At 33.5% G+C, this 16,129-nt stretch overlaps 1 protein-coding gene across 5 annotated transcripts in view; it reads left to right on the forward strand.

Annotated features, from left to right (window-relative positions):
• Positions 1-16,129, forward strand: part of LOC123557713 (P protein-like) — a 44,156-nt gene that overhangs the window by 512 nt on the left and 27,515 nt on the right. For 2 of the 5 annotated variants that reach the window (XM_053544081.1, XM_053544083.1), the window contains exons 2-5: positions 12,298-12,440; positions 13,165-13,316; positions 14,405-14,546; positions 15,206-15,293. In XM_053544081.1, coding sequence (XP_053400056.1) covers positions 12,315-12,440; positions 13,165-13,316; positions 14,405-14,546; positions 15,206-15,293 — 508 coding nt within the window. In that variant the 5' untranslated portion in view covers positions 12,298-12,314. Of the gene's footprint in view, positions 1-1,431; positions 1,655-7,896; positions 7,910-12,297; positions 12,441-13,164; positions 13,317-14,404; positions 14,547-15,205; positions 15,294-16,129 lie in introns of those variants that run through there. The other 3 variants (XM_053544084.1, XM_053544080.1, XM_053544082.1) reach the window with 3 other exon arrangements.

Consider the following 16,129-nt stretch of genomic DNA (forward strand, 5'->3'; position numbering starts at 1 on the left):
GCTGTATGCAGTTTACCAATTTCCTCCGGCTCGCACATCACTAATTACAAGTGTGCAAAAAAAATGAAACATGACTGTTCCGTCATGTAAAACAAAGTATGTAGTAAATACCACTCCAGTATTGAATATACCATTTTAAATCACCGTTAGATATAGGAGTGTACCGTTCTAGAAGAGTTCATTTATCCTTGAATTGAATTAACGATACACAGCAAGTTATGTTTTGGATTCTCGGTGCAGCAGCACATTATAATATGAGTTTTGTACTGTTTGTTCATTTATTCTTGAATTGATTTTACAACAGTATTATTATACACAGCAAGTATTGTATGGATTCAAGGAGTAACATGTTTAAAAATACCCAAATCCAATGTCTGGCCAATACTCAATTCAGACCAAAATGAGGGTTAATACCACATTGACTTCAAAGTTCATAAGGCTTTAAAAAAAATTGTTTAAAACAGATGAAACAGCTATTCAAATAGATGTTATGCATAATTACAGGGTTAAAAAGGTGCTACTGCACATGAAAGTTTACAGTTTGAGCAATGAAGGGAGGTAATCAAAGACAATAAATTAAATAAAACTTTCAACTTAGTATATAATAATGTTCATCAATATTCAAACCTTTAACAAAATTTTGATGTTAGAGAAAACAATTATCGGAAATAGGATTAAACAAGAAATTTATATTTTTTATGTTAAACAGCCACATTTTAAAGGCTCATAATGCCTTTATTTTGAAATGTGGCTGCCACATTTTCTGTCATGAATACAAATTACTATTAGTATATTGTTCAATCCTATTTTCGTTAACTATTTTCTCTTAACTTTGTCAAAGGTTCGAATATTGATGAATATACCAGAAAGTTTATTTGAATTTATTGGTTTTGGTTACCTCCATTTATGGCTCAAACTGTAAATGTTCATGTACAGTATTAAAAATAGGACATTTCTAACCATATAATTGTGCATATCATCATTCTGGACAGCTTTTTCATTATTTTTTTTGTTTATCTATATAACATGAAATTTAAAGCCTTATGGAACTTTGAACAAAGGCATTGTGAGCCTTTAACCCTTAGCCTGCTGCAGGCGAATTTAACAGCCTTTGCAAACAGCTTGGAACCAGATCAGACGCCGATTAAATCGGCGTCTGATCAGGTGTCAAGCTGTTTGCTACTCTGACAATATTTCTTCCAATTTTGGAGCAAATTGAATGAACTTTACAATTTTAGCAGACGACATTTCCAGCAGACATCAATTTATCTAGCATGCTAAAGGTTAAAAGTTTATCTGCAGTTTTGAATTTTACCAGTATTTTTGATTCAGGTACAAAACAGGAAAAATAAATCGTGTTTAAAATTTGGTCAATTAAATACTGTCATGTGATAACAACACTGATAGGTATACCACATGATATTGATAACTGATAATAGATCTTACATGTATCATGTATCATATTGTTAGGACCTTAAATTACTTTTATAACTTTAAACGTTATTATAAAGTATAAAAACAAGTGTGACACTTTACAGGAGATAAAAAAGGGATTTAATATATTAAACAGCACTAGTAATGATACATAATATTTGCATATCGTCATGTCATACAGATAAGAGAGTTTGGAACTGACTTAATAGTTTATGAGAATGTATGTACAGTTTATTTTAATCTGTATTCTGTAATATAGATAAATTAAGATGCTTATTTTGTTATGACTATCTCCTTGTTTTGTTTAATTTTAGAAATTTGTTAGATTTGTTTTTAGGCTTGCATCCATCTATAGGACCTCTTCTTTTGGAAAGGAAACTGACACACATGTTGAAACTTATCAACATGCCATTTTTATTTTTTCCCCAATTTAAACAATTTACAAAGAAATTTCCCAACTTCATCCCTGTCAGTACAATTTACGAAGAAATTTCCCATTGGTTGCTTAAATTGGAGAAAAAATAAAAATGGCATGTTGATACCTGGCTACAGTTTCATGAAACATAGATTTACTTCATTGAGTGATCAGGCCTGGATCTATGGCTTGGCCCAGGAGGCCTGTGCCCCCAGTTGGCTCATCAAAGTTGCTCTCAACTATTTTGGCAAAGAATAAATATTTTCTCAAAATTAGGCCCAAAAATGCACCAGAGGCCACCATTCCATTCCTCTATTTCAAAATTTTCCAGGGGGAGGCCCCCCCCCTCCCCCACCAATGAGGGGATTACCTCTTCAGTGCCTCAAAATTTATATAAGTAATTCACCAGAGGCCACCATTTCATATCTACATTTCAAAACATTTCCAGGGGAGAGTCCCCTTACCCTCCTAAAACTACAGGGATACCCTCTACCACACATCAAAGGGGTAAGTTCACTAACCCTACTATTTTGCCCTGTAATTTCAAATACATTAAATACTTAAAGAAATATCATTTACGTCTTCTATCAAATAGACTAACCATAGAGCTTCTAAAAAACATCAATAGACCAGTTCTCTCCACAGTATATGAATATTTACATCGCTTCAATCTAACCCTAGTTTCGCCAAAAAAGCTGAATTTTCGCTATTTTTCACTGTTCAGGTGAATAATTCAGTATCAGCGCATCCGTGTACCAAAAAAATATTTGTATCAGTGAAAGGTTAGTTAAATACCAACAAAATGGTGTATGTATAAGTTTGGTACACAAATGCGCTGATGCTGCCATTTGATAAAATACGTTTCCAGGTGGAAGGATTGGAGCAGAAAAATGTCTATACCCCACCCACCTGATCTATTAAAAGCTCATCCGTAAACATGTTCGTTTACCGGTGAAACAATCGTCATCACATGCCTGTTAGTGTTTAAACGTAAACATCCTTTCTTTTTTAAAGTTGAACACATAAATATAATATTAAGAACTCGAATGAAAATGTTATAAGAGCCTGTCACGGACGTAGATCATATACAGACACGATATATATTCAAGCTTTTAAGCATGCATTTTCGTTTGGTTATAGAGCATTTTGTTTACGATTACATGAAAGTTTTAACACAGTAACAATTCTGGTGACGCGAAAATATAACGCCAATACGTAATTTTCTATAAGCACGCAGTCATTACCGAAGTAGCATCATTGAAGCATGTGCAGTTTTCCCGCCAAAATACAAAGAAGAAACGTCTGACTCCGGTTCTATCAAGAAGGCCCGATATTTACGCATATTCATTCTTTTATTATTCACGTTTCCATATTCACATATGCAGGTGTGTTCAGCTAAACACTAGGAAAATCTTCCGAACAATGTACGAAAATGTATATATCAGTCTAGCAGTTTCTACTAAAATATGGTTTCGGAAGAATCATGTCGAGTCATTAAAACATACACGTATCACGCCCAGACGCCGTTAAGACTTGTCATTTCTTTGGACAAGATTTATGGAGATTTTGTCAACCGGTTTTAAAATAATGATTTCACACAGTACATGTTTTAATAAACTTGTTTTAAAGGCACTGACCTCCAGATCGTACGACAACAAAAAAGAAAAAAAAATAGATATCAGAAAACTACTTTTTTTGAAACTTAGATACTGACAGATTATGTTATAGAAACACCTAAGAATTAGTAGATTTTGCGATTTTTTTTTTCATTCAAAATATCGGTATAGTGTAGGTAAACTGCCTTTATATTTATCTTACGACCGTTACGAGCATATTTTTCAGTGGTTTCAGGACCGCAGGAAAACTGTTACTGCCGCGGCGGCCCGGGTTTGATTCCCAACTCGAGCATGTTTTTTTCTCTCTCTCTCTCTCTCTCTCTCTCTCTCTCTCTCTTGTTTTGCATTTTAAGACAGATTAGAAACAAAATCTCGTGTTCTAATGTTCAAGATATGACCAAACTTTAAGCGAAAATCGGGAGGTCAGTGCCTTTAAATGGCTAAACGCTAAAGTAACAACTCGTGATCTTTCTGTCCACTTACTGTTTAACGTATAATGAAAATAATTAAAAAGGTTATGTTTAGGAAAAGATATGACATATTATGCAGGTCACGTTTATTTTACTTCCATGTAAAATAAGTTTTAAAAAAGTGTTTTTTACGATGCTGGCTTTGTCAATAATACTACAAACTGCAAGGATACACTTATTTATGATAGGTCTGTCTAACATTTGCATTAATCTGTAGGCAAAATATGATTGGAAACTATTAGTCGATAAGTTCACCTTGCAAATCAAATGTACACGTGGCTTTTGTCTTTTATCATGCTCAGCATAAATCATGCAAGTATTTCAAAGGAATTGATGTTCACTATTTTTATAGTTTAACTTTACAGTGATACGCATGTGAATTAACTGAACAATTCGACAGAAAAATAGATAAACCGCGCATGAACAGTTTAAACAGTTCAATTACATGTAAGGCCATATGTAACAGTAATAAAGACAACATTTGCGTAATACTGCAGTAAATATGAATGTGTGCGACATTAGTGACTTCCCATAATTATAAACGAGAATTACTGTTGGGAATATTATGATGTTGGTTTTCTTAGCGACTTACACATTTTCTTGTAAATAAGGTTTCCAAATCGGCTAGTGCTTCACAAATATATTGAAATACCCGAGGCAAATATGTCCTTAATATGGATGATGACGATATGTTATTTACGTCGGCATCGGATAATGATATCGGTACCATTGATTTATTAATATACGATTTTAAGTAGAATCTGTACGCCCGTTTAAAACATTTGTGCGAGCATGAAAACATTCGATTGATCATAATGCAATTTTTTTTACTCAATTCACGCATGTTTTCGTTTCGGCCTGCCTCGGTTTCATTTAGCTTCATTGGCGTATGAGAAACATCCATAACTGGTGGCACAACAATTATCACGTGCTTAGCTACGAGTGGGGATGCGGGATTTGGTGCTTGTGGGTAGGGATGTTTGGGTTTCGCATGTACAGCAAGCAAACTTCCTTTCCTTTTATTGCATGTTTTATCCAAATTGTCTATTTCAGTGAAAATTGTTTCGTCCTTTAGATTTTTGTTTCCATTGTGAAAGTTACTGGCAAATCACCATTCTATTTTCCAAACTTTCACTGAAAACATGCAATAATCAACAATAGTTCTTGCTGTCACACTCATTTATCATGCCATTATTGTTGTTTTTGCCATTTTCATAATTTTGTTATTGTTTAACATTTCATGTTGTTGTTGTCAGATTCCCTTAACGGGCCTTGACTTTACCAATAATCTTTGAAACTTTAAAACTTTGAAGCTTGTCAGAGTACATGAGTGTGAATGAAAGGCGGGAAAAATGGAATTATCAATCGGTTTTCACGGGTTTTATTGAATTCTACACAAGTGCGAGATATCGTACATAATCTGTGGCACGATTCTATTACGTCAGGAAATGTTGATGCACAAACTTTCGGCGATTAAGGACGCTGACTGTAAATTCAACGGGAACGAGGCAAAAAAATGAAATATCTAATGAACAGAAATAAAAATGATAATATTTTTTACATCAGTGATGTAAAAATTGCGTTCCGTGTATCGCGGTCATTAAAGTAGCGACTTCTAGTTAAAAAGAAAGGAAAATGATATCCGTAAGTTATTAAGAAAGGTGATCAAACATCCACTCATCCATATTTTTAATATTTTTACAATCAACCTACCATCCATAAAGACGATTTTTCTGAGGACCACCACCCATAATTATGATTTTCTGATGGACCCTACCACCCATAATTATAATTTTCCGATGGACCCCACCACCCGTCAATAAAAAATTCGATTGCCGACCCACATACAGTTAATTCTGGAATCGCCCTAATTCCATTTAAAATGTAAATACGTATAAAAATATCTTACAATATTACACCGCAATAACGAACACCATATAAAAAACGCACACAAATTGTTTTTCCGTCGGAAATGACAGACGACTGCTATAGATAAAACCAATTAGAAATATATATTAGTTTTGGCTGTGACTTAATACAGACTCCGGTATATACCAAATAACTAAATTTGATCGAAAAAATCTTTATAAAATATATAAGTATATATTTTGTATCCATGGTGATAATAACCATAACCTTTAGTCAGTTTATTATGCATTTTATACACTAAATGCGTGCGACATGCAAAAAAAAAAAAGAGTAATTTTGCCGTGCGCTCCAATGGATAATTATTTCGCACATGCGCAAAACGGCTGCACCAACTTTGCAATGAGAAACATTCATTAGTTTTACACGCGTAACTGTTGGTGGTCCATGTGACTCAGTGGTAGACCGCTCGCTTCACGTACTGAAGGTCCTAGGGTCGAGAAAAACGGGTAATTTAGCTCTAAGTGAAATATTCAATGATATTAACATTGTTGTTACCATGACAACATCAAATTATTTGACTGTCTGCTATTTTACAAATTATTCTGATAATTAGTTCATGACAAGCTATAGTCTCCTTAATTTTGTATAGAGCATCTACTGTTGTAAATTGTAATATTGAGAACTAAAACAATGTTTTGTCTCAAATATGCATGGTTACCATAGCAACATAGTCCCAGATAGGATAGAAATCGAATCAACTTGCAATTCAACAGTGTTGTGTTGTTAGTGTTTATAACAGCAGTGTTTGTTGTTTAGTAACACATTATTAAATGCCAATTTTGCAGTAAAAACGGATTTTAAGGTAGTTAACATTGTTGCCATAGCAACCATTATGATGTCCTTCAGCTGGAAATGAGTCAGGTATTTGAACAAAATATATATTGCTCTATCATATATGTGTAATTTATTCATTTCTGAGATTGGGCAAATTTTGACCATTAGTGAACTTACCCCTTTTAGACCAAAACATGCACTACAAATCCAGCATTTTATACCTGTATTTCAAATTTTTGCAGTGGGGTGGCAGCCTCCTTACCTCCCTAAAATTAGGGGGCTACACCCTCCTATGCCTTAAAATTTAGAACAAAAAATACACCAGCACCCATCAGTTCATACCTGTATTTCAAAATTTTCCAGGGGAGAGCCCCAGACACCCCTAATTGAGAGAAGTACCCCTCCTAATTACCTCAATATTTAGACGAATAAAGGCACCAGTGTCCACCATTTCATACCTATATATCAAAAACTTATGTTGGAGACACATTTGTTCTATAATGGTTCCCCCGCGAAAAGCAACAATATATAAAAGGGCGGGCTTGATATGTTGCCCTGTGGGCATTTAGTCCTAATTTAGCCCTTATTTTTTGCAAAAATAGCCCTAATTTTTGGCAAAAACAGCCCTATTTTTAGCCCTAATTTTTTGCAAAGTAGTGCTTGAAAGCCTGGAAGTAGGAAAGCTTACCACTACGCCATCATGCATTCATTTAACTTTTTAGATTATTATATTTAATGTAGATATTTTCAGGATACATATGTTGTATAAAGTCTAGTGAAAACACCTGAAAATATGAGTAAAGATTAATGAGTGCCAGGTCAATACTTATGACAATATATGGATACTGTTCATTTAACTGCCGTTTGCTGAAGTGGAAGTCAGAATGTAAGGTGTTAATGTTCAAATAACAATCAAATCGCACGCACTGTACGTTGATGTATAATTATGCTAAATAGTTTGGAAGTGAGCATATGCCCAGAGCACCGTAGCAATTTTGCCTATACACATTACATGCTCGGCAAATCCTGTAATTGCCTTCTGAGTGAAATTATTTCTCCATTAAATTAAAAAAGTCTTGGGCATATAAAATGTACCATCTGACTTCCGATATATTCAACTTTTCTTTATCTACAATTTTATCTGCATATTAGATTACAGACAATGTGACAATATTTCATCTTAACAGTGATAATACATATCACTTTAGTGTATTGTTGGTAATTGGATGAGGAAGTGTTGTTGTTTTTATTTTTCCAGACTGTAGATCCAGGTATAAATCCCGCACGATAACTCAGATGATAACATGTTTGATAATTATGATTTTTCTTCTGAATAAATGATTAAAACGATTCAATACAGAAAATGTTTTTGTATAACATTACAGTATGCACTTAACTTGTATCATTGACAACCTTTTTAAGTTCTACGATGCATGAGAACCTGCCATAACAATCGAACAATAAATATAAACATGCTGTCGTTTAAATTATCATGCAGGAGTAGTATATTGAAACAAGAGCTTTTGCAGTTAAGATATTATGTTGATATATGTAAGTAAGTATGTAAGATAATGGAGGTTATTTGTTTAAAATGTCATAAATTATGCATAATATAAGATAAAAGATAAAATCTTTACTTTAAAACTTCAAATTTAAAATTATAAATACTTCTTTTGGAAAATTTATATACAGAAGTGTCTTTCATGAGATATATACTTGTATGTAAGAAAATTTTATTTTTTTACACAGAAGCTATGAAACAGTTGCTTTGATTGATAAAATCTTGACACAACAAAATATTTGGGTTTACCTGGGTATTGTCCGTAAGTATTGACCTGGCACTCATGAATATTCCGTATATTTCCATAAATTAATTTTCGGTGTCCGAACATAAATAACGATATAACTAAATATTACATATATAATTCCTAACTGGTATATTGTCACATGTGCAGGTAGTTGTGCAGACAAAGCGTTTACCTGCCAATATCTGGATTGTGGGTTCGAGTCCTACGTCTGACCATATCTTTTTTTTTCCCTCAAAGTTTATATGCAGACTGAATACTACTCATTTGATCAAACGTATCGTGATATTTATGGTTCATTTATTAAAAGTAATCATATTTACCCATGGCAAAATTTGGAATAAAATTATTTTAAAACTATCTTAGATAAAAAGACAAATTACCTGTCACCAGCGTTCCAGAAAAAAAATACAAGAGAAAAGAATTGAAATTCATGAAATATGATAAATTAAATAATATAAACGATAACATTACACTACATTAAATTGAAGGAAAAAAGCTCTACGTATGTGATTTCGAACCCGAGGTAACGAACGTGGAAGTCAGACACGTTACCTCTACACCACCGTGTCATCGATAAACGTTACATGTTACTTTAGTAATGTAGATACTTTCGGGATACTTATATTGTGCAAATAAACGAAAACGCCCGAAATATTGGCGAAGATTAATGAGTGCCAGGTCAATACTTAGGGACAATATTAGCAATTAGGAGTGACCTGTCGCTTTTATTTTTAAATTTGGATTTTCCAGACTGTTCCATTTATTAAATAAGGGTTTGAAAGATATTTGACTTTTTTAAACTATAAATATATTTTATATAATATAAAGATTGAAACTGCATCGGTAGCTCACTTGGTACAATTGAGGAACCTTGATAGTGATTTAACTTTTACGATTAGGAGGCTGTGGGTTCGAATCCCACACAGGGCGATTTGTTTTATGATTGAATTTGTTTTATTTACATTTTTCATAGTGTTTTTTTTTTTATTTCATTTTATTTCATCATTTCAATTTCATTTTTAATTTCATTCGTAAAAGTTCAATACATTCAATACATTCAAACACACGCTTCCAATAGAGCATCTTCACACTCGCTGGCGGTGTTAGTTTCCTCCGAATCAGTGTCATCATCTAGTTGAATGACCAAATTGTCAAGAGCTATGTCAACCATGTTGAATAATCCACAATCAAGAAGATATTTGAAAAACCTATGTTATATGCGAAAATACCAAAATGTACAAGTAATGCGATCGATTCAAATACATGTTTAACATTATCATCATTTTAAAATGTACCTTAGCAAAGTATAAAATGAAAAGAAAAAAAAATGAAAAAAGAAATATTGATCTCCGTTGGAATTCGAACTCACAAAAGTTAGATTTTAGAGCCGTCACGCTTACCACTGCACCACGGCATCTAATTGTCGAAGAAAGCAGTCATTTAAATATTTGTTATAAAAATAAGTTATAAAAGGGTAGGGTACCCCTTTACTGAAGTGGTTTATTCCAGTAACCTTTCAGATCTATTAATAAAAGCGACAGGTCACTCCTAAATGCTAGTAATTATAATGTCAATTAGATAAAGAAGTGAAACAGCAGGTACACAAAGGCTAGTAACTGGTCTTTTATCATAATTAACAGCCAGTATATTTACAAGATATCAGCAAAATCTTTAAATGTACACACTTCCAGTAGATTTACATTATATCATCAAAAACTTTAAAGTTGCACACTTCCATTATATTTACATTATATCAGCAAAAACTTTAAAGCTGCACGCTTCCATTATATTTAAATTATATCAGCAAAAACTTTAAAGCTGCATGCTTCCTTTATATTAACATATATCAGCAAAAACTTTAAAGCTGTACGCTTCCGTTATATTTACATTATATCTGCAAAAACTTTAAAGCTGCACGCTTCCGTTATATTTACATTATATCAGCAAAAACTTTAAAGCTGCACGCTTCCGTTATATTTACATTACATCAGCAAAAACTTAAAGCTGCAGCTTCTTATATTTAATTACATCAAAAACCTTAAAGCTGCACCTCCGTATATTACATAACATAAAAATAAACTTTAAAGCTGCACCTCCGTTAATTTACATTACATCACAAAGCTTTAAAGCAACACCGCTTCGTATGTTCACATTATATCACAAAAATAAAGCTGCACGCTTCCGTTATATTTACATGATATCAGCAAAAACTTTAAAGCTGCACGCTTCCGTTATATTTACATTGTGTCAGCAAAAACTTTAAAGCTGCACGCTTCCATTATATTTACATTGTGTCAGCAAAAACTTTAAAGCTGTACGCTTCCATTATATTTACATTATATCAGCAAAAACTTCAAAGCTGCATGCTTCCTTTATATTAACATATATCAGCAAAAACTTTAAAGCTGTACGCTTCCGTTATATTTACATGATATCAGCAAAAACTTTAAAGCTGCACGCTTCCGTTATATTTACATTATATCAGCAAAAACTTTAAAGCTGCACGCTTCCGTTATATTTACATTATATCAGCAAAAAATTTAAAGCTGCACGCTTCCATTATATTAACATATATCAGCAAAAACTTTAAAGCTGCATGCTTCCATTATATTTACATTGTGTCAGCAAAAACTTTAAAGCTGCATGCTTCCGTTATATTTACATTATATCAGCAGAAACTTTAAAGCTGCACGCTTTCATTATATTTACATTATATCAGCAAAAACTTTAAAGCTGCACGCTTCCATTATATTTACATTACATCAGGAAAAACTAAAGCTGCAGTCTTTCAGTAGATTTACATCAAAAACCTTAAAGCTGCACACCTCTGAAGTATATAAACATAAAATCATCAAAATCTTTAAAGCTGCACACCTCCAGAAGATTTACATTACATCAAAAGCTTTAAAGCAACACACCTCTGGTATGTTCACATTTATATCATAAAAAAAAATAAAGCTGCACACTTTCAGTATATTTACACTATTATCATAAAAACGGAGGAATACTACATGTAAGATATGGTGTTTAAGAGTGAAGACATTTTGATCTTGCATGTAAAACAATTTTTTTTATTTCAGTAATTTTTACCCATTTCATAATATGACTATGAAAATGCCACATTACTAAAATACTCCGATTTATTACAGAAAAATTCACAAAAATGACAATTTCTCAAAAACCGTTACATATATTGCTTTGAAACCCTGTAAGATGGTTCAAAAACTCATTTTACACCCCCATGGTGAGTCCTGGCCCCCTAGTGACCTTGACCTTGAAGAAATTAGCATTTTTTAGATTTTGTATGCCTTTGCAAATTTACAAAAATGACAATTTCTTAAAACCCGTTATATGTATTGCTTTGAAACTCTGTAGGATGGTTCAAAAACTCATTTTACACCCCCATGGTGAGTCCTGGCCCTCTTGTGACCTTGACCTTGAAGAAATTAGCCTTTGAAAATTCACAAAAATGACAGTTGTTTTTTTTTTTTTTTTTTCAAAAAATTGTTAGTTTTAAAACTCATTTTGCACTTATTTTATGAGTCAAAGCTCCTGTGGGCGAGACACTTTCAGGTGGTGGCCTTGACATTTTATTTAAATTAGGTGGTTTTATATTAATAGCAGTTGGAATAATTTGAAACTTCCATGATCGTAATGTTGGAACAACCAGCCTAGTTTATTATCAGTAAATATCAGATGTCACTTTGTTTTGATATAGATGTTCAGCTATTTCTATTTGTTGTTTCCAATTTTCATTGGTGGTCATTCGGATTTAAGCAGGCCTTCAAACTGTTTTGCTGTCAGACCAGTAGGCGATTTTACTTAATGGAGCATATCTTTATATTTTTTAGCTTGAGCACAATACAGCATGAATAGAAGAAGGGAAAGCACGCCAGAAACACAAATCCATATTAATCCAAATCGGCCAAAGACACCAGTGTCACGACCACAGAACCTAAATAAAGGGCAGAGGAGTGTTTCACCAAGTGTACAGGTTTTGTTATGTGCAATTAGGTTGGCATGTTACTATTAAAGAATGGAAAAAAATCTGGAGTTTGATTAGAATTTCTGGAAATAATGTAATTAGAATATGTTCCAAAAACCAATTTACAGCCCCATTTGGAGTTATAATTCTTTTCACTGCACAAATGTCCAGATTTATTTAGTAGTAAGATGAGTTGTATTTAGCTTGATTTATTTTTCCACAATCTCCTAGTTAAAGTAAGCGCACAGGTATGAACACTGAACTGCCAGACATGTGCACTTTATTTCCAGAATTATCTTTGGCCCTTGGAAAAAAAAACATTTCAAAATTTCAGTGTGATTAACCCTTTCCTAATGGACTTAGTAATTTTCTACATAGTTATGAAGCAGGGGTTTCATTAATTATTTAGGTAGAAGATGGAAGTTGTAACATAGATGTGGGCTTGGATTTTTCCCATTTAGAACTTTATTTGCCAGAGGAAAAGTAGCCGGGGCTTCAGACCACTATAACATGGGGGAATAGCCTTTAATGAAACCCCGATAAAGCTGTTCCAGAGAAGACGTAGGAAGATCTGTTAAAACTTGGAAGCTTGATAATGATTCTACTGTATCTCTTTTACCAAACTGTACAGTTCCTTTGTCAATAAGTTTTTGTTTTTTTAAAGATTGTCATTTCTTATATCAGTCAATATCATAAAAGAAATTTTATGTTTTTTTCTGAATTTTCTTTTCAGGATGGCATTGTGTACGAGACCCATACAGATGGTAACCAGTCGGAAACGATGATATTCAGTCGAGAGAATACGCCACAACCGATAAGCTACGGGACCATGCCTACTACAGTAACACCTGTTAGCGAAATATCTCCGCTCCTTAACGAAAGCTGGTCTGTATTGTATCTCAAGATACTTTGTCCATAAAATAACTAGATTGTGTTTTAATTAAATCAAGAAAAAATATGTAGCAAAGTCATGTTTTAGTCAATTTAAACACAGCAACAAAAGTCATATGTACTGAGAGATGATTTTCACAAGGGCACATCCCAAATGAATTATACATTGCCATGTAAACCGATTCAAAATCTAAATGCGAACTAAAATATGGGGAAAACTGCTTGCATTTCACCAACACCTCTTTGAAAAAAATATTGTTAGCAACATCCTTCAGGAAAAGAATAAATTTTAAGAAGGAATAGAAAACTGTGGGTAAGCTGAAAGAAAATACTTTATCATATTTCTTCAGTTAATGTTCTTGGTATGCACTTGTTGTGGTCATAAGTAGCAGCCTAAGACTGCATTTTATTGCTGTTTAAACAGTGTGCAATTTCTGCTATAACACATTTTTTAGAAATAGTTCATAAAAGTTTTTTGGATTAAGATTTCAAAACATGGTTTCAAGAAAAAGTCATTGAAAAAGTAGAAATTTACTTGAAAATCCTGGAAAAGTACCGGTACCTTAATTTTGTTTCAAGTATTGTCATTAAATACGTTAGTAACTTCTGAAAAGTGACGCAATAAGAAATCAGCAAGTAGCATATATATAATAGGGTATACATACCTGTTATGAAAATATATCTTTACCTGCTTAGCTCAGTAGGGAGAGCGTTGGTCTATGGATCGCAGGGTCGCTGGTTCGATCCCCGGGTGGTTTGATAAAAGACATTGTGTCTGACATCAGTAGTCCTCCACCTCTGATAATTTGTGTGGGGAAGTTGGCAGTTACTTGCGAAGAACAGGTTTGTATTGGTACAGAATCCAGGAACACTGGTTAGGTTAACTGCCCGCCGTTACATGACTGAAATACTGTTGAAAAACGGCGTTAAACCCAAAACGAACAAACAAAACCAAAGATATAACTAAAACAGAGTAGATTCTATTTTAGTGAAACAACATTGTTTTATAAATCTACACAATGATTCTTTTTTTATATGATAACCAGGAGCTTTGAACCAAATTTTGCTGTATTGTATTTTAGCCATACACCACTAACAGACTCACAAAGCGAAGAAGATGAAAATGCGCCATTTTTCAGCAAGGAAAATTTGGTAAAAAATAAATGGACACTACTGAAACAGTTGAAAGTTTTCATCCTAACTGTTGGAGCTTTGGTTTGCATTGTAAGTTTTTACTTTTAAATACTTGTAGAGTTGTCAATTATATTTGAATTAAGAGGGTTTTAACCAAGTTCTTTAACCCACAATGCTGTGCGTGTATTTGGAGCATATACTTATAGTTCTTTAGTTTTGAATTGAGAAATATGCACAACTTCTGCAGAGGAGATACGAAGTAGATTGCAATTTCATATATGTATGCATACATTCATGTACTGTAAATTGCTACACATTACAAGAAGTGACTGCTGAAATTGTTCGATAACTTTAATCAGCTGTACACATACATACCAAAGAGATTGTGATTTCATATATGTACGCATGCGTTCATGTACTGTATATCCCTACACATTACATTAAGCATCTGCTGAAATTGTTCAATAAGTTAACTGTACATGTACACATAGTAAGACACATTACTGTAAGTGTCTATCAAAATTGTTTGGAAACTTTTAACTGTGTGAGTACCAGTATATAAAATTGACCCTTACACATCACTGTAGGTGTCTCCTGAAGCAGATAACTTTAATAGGTTGGTCTATTTTTTCTCCAAACCACAGGCTTGTGCACCTCCCCTGTAAGTTAAAAACAAAAAGAAAATATATTTTATGATCTAAATATTGAAGTGTAAGATACCATTCTATTTTGATATCTCTGCATTACAGGTGTTCATTATGATCAACGCAGAGCATGAGGAACATGTGAACCAGACGTCAGTACGTCAAGACAGCCCCAGTACGATAAGCCTTCATGGTAAGATCTTACTGGTCAAAGATTGGAGGCCAGTCTCAAGAGCATAACCAGGCCATTGGTCAGTTCCAAACTTTAGCTTAGAATCAACCAATCAGAGCTTCAAAACTGGTTTCCAAATTAAGTGTCATATCTGTTTCCCAAAAGCAGAATTTCTAGGTTTCTAAATTCAGCTTTATATTACTGGACTCAAAAGCATATTTTCGATGCTAGTTTCCAAGTTAAGCTTCATAACCTTGGACCCAAAAGCATATTTCTGATTCTGGTTTCCAAGTTCAGTTTTCTATCTTTGGACCCAAAAGATGCTGGTTTTCAAGTTCAGCTTTATATCTTTGAACCCAAAAGCATATTTTTGATGCTGGTTTCCAAGTTAGCTTTATATCTTTGGACCCAAAAGAATATTTTCAATGCTGGTTTCCAAGTTCAGACCCCAAAGCATATTTTTGATGCTGGTTTCCAAGTTCAGCTGTGTATCTAGGACCCAAAAGGGGATTTTTGAGACTGGTTCTCCAGTGTCAGTTACTGACCTTGGACCCTGTTGTAAATTTGTTGATGCGCAGATTTAAATCACAATACTGATTGATCATAATTGAATGATTCATGATGTGATCATTTTTATTTGACTGCTGATTTGTATGAAGTTATTGTTACTTGCAGAGAACAAGTTTGTAGAAACACTGGTTAGGTTAATTAGTTGCTGCTACATAATTAAGTTTAACCCTATCGTGCTGGACACGATAATCGTGATTCTGCCTTTACAACCCGTGTAGATCATGATCAGCCTGCACATCCGTGCAGTCTGATCAAGATCTACACTGTTTGCCATTCAGTCAGTATCT

Source organism: Mercenaria mercenaria, chromosome 5 (genome assembly GCF_021730395.1).
Source record: "Mercenaria mercenaria strain notata chromosome 5, MADL_Memer_1, whole genome shotgun sequence".
NCBI classification, from domain to species: Eukaryota; Metazoa; Mollusca; class Bivalvia; order Venerida; family Veneridae; genus Mercenaria; species Mercenaria mercenaria.